This window comes from Lycium barbarum, chromosome 1 (genome assembly GCF_019175385.1).
Source record: "Lycium barbarum isolate Lr01 chromosome 1, ASM1917538v2, whole genome shotgun sequence".
Classification (NCBI taxonomy): Eukaryota; Viridiplantae; Streptophyta; class Magnoliopsida; order Solanales; family Solanaceae; genus Lycium; species Lycium barbarum.
In genome coordinates, this window is record NC_083337.1 from 161,508,737 (window position 1) to 161,518,840 (window position 10,104).

Genomic DNA, 10,104 nt, shown 5'->3' on the forward strand with positions numbered 1-10,104 from the left:
AGCCTTTCATAACCAAATGAGAGAAATATTTCTTTTCTCTTAATATAGTGTGAGTTGTAGCACTATCTAAAAGGCACATATCTGCATTACTCCTCTTGGATCCAATTGAAGACTGGAGAATTTTATTTATCTTCATAAAAATAAAAATACATCGTAAGAAATACGGAAACTAACAATAGAAAACTTAAGTACTAATCCTTGAAAATAAAACAACATAAGGACAACTTAAAACACATAGATAAAAGTAACAACATAACACATTCTCCAGTGAAACGATCAAATCTCAATTTTGATCTTAAAAGAAGTCTTCAACTTCCAAATGAGTAACATCATCAAGCCCATCAAAATCATCATCTTTCAAAGCCAAATTAGCTCCAACATTATCATAATATTTTCGTGAAGGCCCTGTGTCATCGTCATTTTTTGAAGTCATGTGTGACTCCACTCGGGCACCACCTCTATTTGCCTTTCTTTTGAAGGAATTTTGATAAAGCCTGACAAAATGTTCAGGGGCCCGGCATTCATTTTTCCGGTGACCTTTCAAACCACAACGATGGCAGTTGTTCCTTGAAGGATTGCCTTGATAACCCATATTGTTCTCTCTTTTATGGTGACCACCATCACGGCGATTATAATATCGTCCCTTGCCCCTACCACGCCCACGCTCATTATTATGGCCCCGACTATTTTGTCTTCTTTCAGCTGGGCCATGTGTTGCTACCACATTCGCTTCCGGGAATGGAGCAGTTCCAGTGGGACGGGCTTCATGACTTTTCAATAAAAGGGTATTATGCTGCTCAGCCACAAGAAGACATGATATCAAATCAGCATGCTTTTTAAAACCCCTCTCCCGGTACTGCTGTTGTAATACCAAATTGGAGGCATGAAAAGTCGTAAGAGTCTTTTCCAACATATCCTCGTCAGTTATATTATCCCCACATAATTTCAATTGGGAAGTAATTTTATAAACAACAGAGTTATAATCACATACAGTTTTAAAATCCTGTAACCGTAATTGAATCCACTCATAACGAGTCTTGGGTAATACCGTTACCTTAATGTGGTCATACCTTTCCTTTAAACCATTCAAGTGGATCTTTCACTATCAGGTATTTAACCTTCAATCCTTCATCCAGATGATGACGAAGGAAAACCATTGCCTTCGCTTTATCCTGAATAATAGTGGCACCAAGGCCTTTGGCGTCTAGGTGAATTTCAGCATCGAGTACCCATGATAAGTAATTCTTTCCGGAGATATCAAGTGCCACAAACTCAAGCTTCGACAAATTCGACATGATGATCAAAATTATCATAAAAATATTAGAATTAGAAATAATAAAATAACATAATTTCAAAGCAGGATCTTTATTTCCACAAACAAACAAACAAAAAAAACCAGTACCTTTTTCCACAAAAGGATTACTTTTTTTTTCACAAAAGAATACCTTTTTTTCTCTCACAAAACAGTATCCTTTTTCACTCTCACAAAACAGTATCCTTTTTCACAAATAGTAACATTTTTTTTCCTCGCAAAAGAGTACGTATTTTTCCACAAAACAACAATAGTAATAAAAAAAAAAATCCACAAAACAGAAGCATAATAATTATGTGTATTCTAACTATTCACAGACTTTAGTGCCTTAAAAATCAAGGCTACTGTCTTGTACATATCAAATCATTATATAACACACAAGAATTAGTCATAATTACATGGCAGAGAAATCACTATAGTATTTCTCACTAGAATATGCTATCCTAACATACTGTTTGATATAAAGCACGTAATAGTAATTCATAGATCATCTTTACCTAAGATTAATTAAATTAGTGAATCATATACAAATTAGTAGAACATATATCCATCTATGATCGAAACTTAACAAACTGACATAAAATAAAAAAAAAATTTCAATCTACCAGACGAATATATCTTATATCAATATTTAGAGGTGGTCAGATTATATACCAGAAGCGGTGATAGGATCGTTAGGCAGACTTGAGCAAATTCGTGCTCATAACGTGTTGCAAAACCAAGCTCAAAGTAACAATATAAAATATTAGAATAATAGAAACAATATAGAATAAAACAATGTAAAAATGATTTTCTTCTTTTCTTTCAAGTGTGCAGTACATCACATATCATACCTCTATTTATACTACTCCATAGAGAGGGGGTTACAAGATTGTCTTGAATATGACATTAACCCCTTGAGAAGGTGGGAAGAATAGGTGGTAGTGGGAGATGAATGAGGGAGTAGTGAAGGTGTGGTATAACTACATATAATGGTGCACATAATGGTGAATTAACTCCTAGAAGTTATGGACATCCACATTATCATATTTACAACATTTTAATATATGTTCTTGTATTTCTTCTAAGAGTTCTCATATAAAATAATTTACAAACTCTCGTATTAGTTATACGTAATATCTCGTCTGACACCTGCAAGGGTGACCAGTTGGTTGAACAAATGATCTCCCGGGTTCAAATCCCCTACATATTTTCTTAGTTGAGCTTGTCGTACGAGGTTTGCGAGCTATTACGCTAGAGCGGAATTTTTCTTGGGCGCATTCGAAGAGTAGTGGTTGAGAATTTCTTTGTCAAAAAAATATATATCATCTGATTTTTCTTATTAAATTTCTCATAAATTAGGCAGAGACCGTAATAATAATTATACAGTACTTTTATACTAGTCATTAAATACTGCTTAAGTAATATTTTTATAAGGAAATAAATTTTCTTGTCATTTAGATCAAACGACTTCTTATAGTGTTGTTTGGTTGCGTGCAATTTCATCCATCTGTTGAATTTTATTTTACTCCTCGTCCCCATGACTACACCGTGCATTCGTACCCGTGTTTTCGTTTAAATAAATTGTTTCAAATTAATGTTTAGGTGGTTAGTCATGAAATTCAATTGATTCCAGCGAAGTGAAAATCTGTGGACTGTAGATAGTTTCGGATACACATCATCATTAGCAAGACATACATATCCTAACGAGGTTATTAAGCTATCTCATTTTTTTTATATATATTAAATCTCACACAACTGCGAATGTATAATTACGTTGTGTAACAAAATTTATTTCACAAATTAATGATTTCAAATCTTTCACTTTATAGACCACAGTACAAAACAATTGTTTTCCTTATATATATTATTACTGGTGTCATTTAGCCCGGGCTTACCAACATTAAGAATTGAATTTGCGGTATTTTTAAAAAAAAATTCTACTTTTATTTCTTTGTTTGTAACATCAGTTTGACACTTTCTAAGGATTTATAAAACATAAAGTGCAAAAAAGTATCTAAAATTTAAAGAACATTTTTTTAGTTTATATATTAGACTTTTTAAAAAAGATTCAAACAAATGCATGCACAAAGGCTCTTCTAATTTTGTTTCATTAAATTCTTTTGAGATTATAGTCTCCGGTGATTCAAATTGTGTTTTATCATATATATAATTAATTTCACTTTTTTCATTGAATTGAACCGATGTTAACTAACTTATTTTCTGCATTAGATTATACAGTATTCAACTAATGCTACAATATTGTTGTATGATGAAATTAATGAAGTTATCTTATAAATAAAATATAAATAATTACAAATACTTTTGTTCTTTCTAGTTAAACCATACAAAAAAGGTCAATGAATTGAATTGTTTTTAAGCTTTCTGTTTCCTTCCAAAAGATATAGGTTAAGAAATAACTTTTTTCCCTTAATTTAATGGACAATTTTATGGAATCTACATTATAAAAAAAAATTCTCATGTTGAACTTAGCTATTTTGTCCCGAATTATATAAAATATTGATTATTGTTGTTCGTAAAATATTTTAATATTAAAAAAAGTGAAAATATAACTTTTGCAATTGTTTAGTACTATTTGGAGATCAAATTGTATTTTCTTCATACATTTTCATGATATATATGAGAAAAATCATAGTTCGTCTTGTAATATAGTCATTTATTACATAGATTTTATGTTAAAAGTGTGTGCACATCAACTTAGATTAATTAATGACCGTTACTATGAAAGTTATTTTACAATTTAGATGGAATGACTATAAGTTATATTTTTGATAAAGTATTTAACAATGTTATAAGTTATTTGTGTTTATTCTTTAATTTAAAACTTAATTCTACCTTAGGTAAAATTTTTGGTTAATACTTATGTTTGCCAACATGTATTACATAAAATTACAGGAGAAAATAATTTTAAAAATAAACTTTACGTTTAATCGGACAAATTAACATAGCAAATGATAAATGGTAAACAACATCAATAAATAATAAATGAGCCTATATTAAGATAGAAATTGAATGAAATGATAATTCTTTACTTGTCTTTAATAAATTTTAAGGAAAAAAATATAATTTGAAACAAATTTAATAATATTTTCACATGAAAGAAAGACTTAAATATGTATGAGTGTACTTTGTGGGGTCACATTTTAGTGGCATGTTAAAAGTCCTTGAAGTTCATAAAATTTACCCAAATGTATGAAGAGTTACAAAGTCATAAAACTTCAATTAAGGGGCAAAATAGACAAGAAAATCTATGTGAAGACTACTAAAAAGTGAGACCTCCCTTATATATAGTAGTAATATATTACTAAACTATAAAAACAAGTTATTACTCGTACTAAACTATCTACATTCTTTTAGTTAGCTTTTGGTTTTGTTCTGCTTTTATTTTTATATGAGAAACAGTGTTTGGACTTGATTTATAGAATAGTCGATTTTGTGTGAGTTGGAAAAGTTGTCCTTTCCTTATGTTGAAAATCATTTTTAAAACATCTTATTTTTTACGTTGTATTTTGTTGGAAATAAAAAATAAGTCTGTTCTTTTAACTGATGGTTTTAAGAAACAAAACAATTAGTTTCTAAAATAGTTAATTTGATTTCTAAAAACAAATTTTCAATTGAGTAGTAATTAAGATATCAAGGCGCTGTCCTAAACAAATTGAATGTTACAAGAATTTGTAGTCCTCATTGTGCTAGTGAATCACAACAGTAATTTCTAGTAATTCTACAAAAATGGTAAGAATTTGAGACATGGCCTTATTTCGATTTCCAGAATTCTGGTACACTTCTGAATCTCGTCATTAAATGGTAGTCAGTGGTAGTAATACTAATATAATTTTCTGTACCAAGAAAAAATATTTAATGAGATATATATTTAACAATACAACTTATAAATTTTAATAAATGCCCTGATTGTACTTCCTCCTTCCCGTATTATCCCTCCAATAAATTGCACTTTATTTAAAAACAAGAGTAAGCTAATCTTGTTTGAAGGTTAATTTCATCTTAATTTTGCAAAATGACAAGTAAATTGGGACAAATATTTTGAGTAACTTTGACAACTAATATGAGGCAGGGGAAGTAGCTTATATTGTGCATCAATAAAGTAAATACTTATTCGTACTTGATGCATCATATCAAATAATTTAATTTTAATATTTTAATATTAAAATGATGTATGCATATCAAGTGTAATAACGATGAAGAGAGATATTTATGTATGAAAGACACGTCTTATATTCATTAATTTGATACAATTATCAAGTACAGATAATTTTCTTACTGGTAGAAAATTAATAGTCTTTCCGATGATAGAAAATACTTACTTACACTCACTTTTACACTTGACTAACGAATGCATTCACATTATCACATATATTTCTTATAATTATAATTACTTATTTCTACACACTTTATTCCAATTTATCGCTTAATTTTTATATAAATATAATTTTATATAAATATTGCAGGTAATTTTTTTTTTTTTCTTAAAGTTGATGACAGGGACTGTACAGGCGATGTGGTTTTGAAACTTGTTGCCCTGAGGAAATGTCAGTTGTTGCTGGTGAAGGAATCTTTATAATTGCATAATATGGTATGTGGTAATCAGATTGCGGTTGGATAATTATAATAGCAGATTTAACGACTTACCCTGCATCTCCCACTCAAGTTAGGAAACATATAAATGCAAATAATACACCAAACATTTTTCTGTAACTATATTGGAAAAAGATTTATGGTATCTGGTTGTGACGTGTGAGCTGATATGATCTCTTACCAATTTAAATTCGGTGAGAATTATTTTCTCAACACCCTCCCCCCCCCCCCCCCCCCCCACCCTTTTTTTACCCACCAAAATTATACTAATAATAAATAGTTAAATTATTAATTGATAAATTACCAAACAAATGAAAATTAACTTTGCGCCACAGAATTCCGTGTGTATATTTTGGGGAAGGAATGTTATTGGTAGGCTAAAAAGGAAGGGTTTCTAACATTAGTATATCATTCATTATCAATCCTAAGATATTCTGCATTCCCTGAAAAAATAAAGAATTGACATAATTTAAAGAGGAGAAGAAGAGTACGTATAAGGATTCATTAATTATCTATTTTTCTAATTAGAGGGTCCATTTTCTTGCTAATGTTTACAAAATTATCAATCTTATCAGTGTAGTAACAAAAATAGTTGCACACTATTTAATTATAACATCAGGGAGATAAGGGATATGAATTGTAGAAAAGTCTAGCTATTGTTTTGTGAGATATGACTAGCTGATATATCAGGAAAAATAAAAGGTCCAAGTGGCTTTGATTTAACATAGTTTTGATGAATGCTTTAATAATACCATTAATTAATTATGATAAAATTTGACTCCAGAAAGACAATGAGATAACTCTTGAGTCCCTTTACTAAATGTTGACTTTCTCTAGGGAGTTTAACTTCTATACGGTGATGGTATTGTGAGAAAATATCTATATGATCATGTCACTAATTATTAGGTGAATCACTACTAGAAACCGATGCCTTTTCAACAGACGAATCAGTGGGAAAATTCATGTGGAAACATGATTTTTCCACCTCATTTCTACATAATCAGCTCGTTGAGAAAACATACGGTGGAAATCAGGTTCTCATTGAAGAGCTGAAAAATTTCTTGATTTTTTCATGTGAAAACAATACTATTTTTTCTTTTCTCACTTATTCAATCAAAATATATTATTCATATACATAAAATCCTTTTTGGTAATGAGAAAGGGGAATGCTTAGAACTGTTAGTAGTGATATGTCATTGCTGCAATCATTGTGAGCAAATTAACTTCAATGGTTCACAAAAAAGGTACTCCAGCAGGATAGATGCAATTTAAATAGGAGATTGTACAAATATGATGGTCAAAACAACAGTATTTTAGTTGTTGGAATTAACGCTTTAAGTGAAAGCAATTCATGGAGGAAACACATTAATTAGTCTATTGTCTTCTTTCTTTTGGATTGTCATAAACGACAGGTTTGTTCGCATAGTAGCTGCTTTTGTTTTCACAGTAAACTCCTATGTGTCTCTTGATTGTTATTCTCGGTAATTAAACACATGATGTTGTGGTAAAAAAGAGAGTATCATTAAATGATGCTCCATGTAGTACCGAACTGACAAGGAAGAGGAGAGAAATTAAAAGAACTGAACTAAAGCCTATAATCCCGAGGATTAGGGATTAGAAATTTGTGGGTTTTAGGGTTTATTATATATATACACGTATTCAGTGAGTTTTTCAATAGATATATAGAAAATTTGGGTGAAAGTTACTCAAATCTGCTTAAGCCGCACCTTAATTACATGCTAGCTCCGCCCTCTGAATGATGACATCTAACAAGAATAATGCTCCCTCCATTTTATAATAAGTGATGTTTTAGACTTTTTATTTTATTTCAAAATAAGTGATGTTTTAGGATTTCAAGAAGAAATTAATCTTATTCTTTCAAACTTACCCTTATTTATAAAGGGAAATTTCATAAATATACGATTGAGTCACTTACATTGTTAAAAAATAGCCCAAAACTTACATTAAAGCTCTAAGCCAAAACTCCCCTCTCTCTCCACTGCCTCCTTCTTTTTCGTTTTTTTTTTTTTTTTTTTTTTAATTTTAATTTTCTTTTTTAAAAATATTTTTAATTTTATTTTTTGTTGGATTTCGCCACTGCCTCCTTTCTTATTTTTTTAAAAATGTTTTTATTATTTTTTTTTAATTTTTTTAATATAGTATTATAATTCATATACCCATATACATCCATATACACTCATACACAATATTATACAACATTATAATCCATATACTCATATACAATATTATGCACTCATATACAATATTATACAAAAATTATAATCCATATACCCATATACATTCATATACACCTATATACAAATATTATACACCATATACAATATTATAACTCTTATATCCATATACACCCATATACACCCGTATGCAATATTATACACCTATATACAAACATATACAATATTATACACCCATATACAATATTATACAATATTATAGCTCATATATCCATATACACTCATATACAATATTATACAATATAATACATCCATATACAATATTATAACCCATATATCCATATACACCCATATACAATATTATATACAAATATACACCCATATATAGTCATAACCAGAGTTCCATTCTCCGGCATATGCACCCATATACACCGACATACAATATTATACACTCATATACACCCATATACTATCATCGCCGGAGTTCCGTTCTCCGGCGAACTCCAACACCACCACCAGAACCAACTGCTTAAACATCAAAGATCCAGCATGACAGAGGCAGAGGGAAAATAAAAAAAATTAAAAAAAAAATTAAAGATCAGGCGTGACAGTGGGAGATGGGAAATTAAAAAAAAAAAAAAAAAAAAAAACAATTTTTTTTTTAAAAAATAATAAAAAAATAAAAATAAAAATTAAAAAAAAACAAAGAAAAGGAGGCAGTGGCGAACTCCAAAAAAAAAATTTAAAAAATTTAAAAATAATAATAAAAATTAAAAAAAAAAGCAAAGAAAATGAGGCAGTGGCGAACTCCAAAAAAAAAAAAAAAAATTAAAATTAAAATTAAATTAAAAAAAAAAGGAGGCAATGGCGAACTCCAAAAAAAAATTAAAAAAAATTAAAAAAATTAAAAAAAAAACGAAAAAGAAGGAGGCAGTGGAGAGAGAGGGGAACAAGTTATTGTTTGAAAAGTAATTTTTGTTTAAACTGTAAATGGGCTACTGTGGGCAAGAAACTCAAATATGGGCTAAATTTGGTAGCATTGGTACCCCAATTGATACTGAGTATAATTATCTCTATTTATAATCAAGAATCATTAAATAGTTTTTTTTTTCTAGGCATTAATTAGGGGTAGATTAGTATAAACACTCATAATTTTCTAGGAGTAAGCAATTTCTTAAGGCGTGTTTGGAGTATTAGTGCAGTAGTATATTTTAGACACTTTGATAATACAACGATCTCATCCCTATTCGGTGCCAATACAAATTCTTTTGATAAGTGTTGTTTTTAGACACTGACTAGTTAAATCGAAAAAATATGTGAATGATTTGACTCGCTTTGCTTATGGTTCAAAGTATGTAGACTTTGTTGGTAACGAATTGCCTGATCGATGTGAAAGGCCATTTACATTTAATCCTAAGCTAAGAATACTTAGCTATATTAAGATAAAGATTAAGCGGTGCCTTCTACGCTGTTACACCATGTGTAGCTTTCTTTCACTCCTACCTATAAGCAATGTCCTAATTCATGAAAAAGAAACTTGCTAAATGTCAAAAGTGTAATTATATATGTCTCTTGCCTCAACGAGCCAACATAGTTAATTTGCTAAGACGATTTGGGGCTTGAGACTGTATAATTTTTTTGGAGAAATATGGCAACCTATGTATATGCCACATTAGCTAAAAAGAATAGTTTGGTGCGCTAAGCTCTTATTATGTGCGGCTTCCTAAGAAGGACCTGACAACATTAAATCTTATGTATGCAGGCTTAGCTTACCTTGCATTTTTACCAGTAACTATTTCGCAGCATGAGCCCGTGACCTTCTGATCACACTACGGCAATTTATACTGTGACGTTAAAGCTCCCTGTCAAAATATGCGTGCAATAGTAGCTAGCTAGCCACTACAAATCTGCAATATATTCTACTTGACTAAATTTATACATATTAGTACTAGTAAATACTATAAAATCTCGAGAATTTCCTCCATTCTATTTAACTAAGTGGTG

At 30.0% G+C, this 10,104-nt stretch overlaps 1 protein-coding gene across 1 annotated transcript; it reads right to left on the reverse strand.

The window, feature by feature from the left end:
- Positions 1 to 295: 295 nt before the first annotated feature.
- Positions 296 to 1,295, reverse strand: LOC132617248 (uncharacterized). Its single transcript, XM_060332217.1, has 2 exons — positions 1,071 to 1,295; positions 296 to 1,003 (listed from the first exon to the last, which is right to left on the reverse strand). The coding sequence occupies exons 1-2, from the start codon at positions 1,293 to 1,295 to the stop codon at positions 296 to 298; spliced, it is 933 nt and encodes a 310-aa protein (XP_060188200.1).
- Between the last annotated feature and the right edge of the window lie 8,809 nt (positions 1,296 to 10,104).

Coding starts and splice junctions, on each gene's coding strand:
- LOC132617248 (XM_060332217.1), bottom strand. CDS start 1,295: ATGTCGAATTTGTCGAAGCTTGAGTTTGTGGCACTTGATATCTCCGGA. Junction 1,004..1,070: donor TTGAATGGTTTAAAGGAAAG/GTATGACCACAT, acceptor TTACGGTTACAG/GATTTTAAAACTGTATGTGA.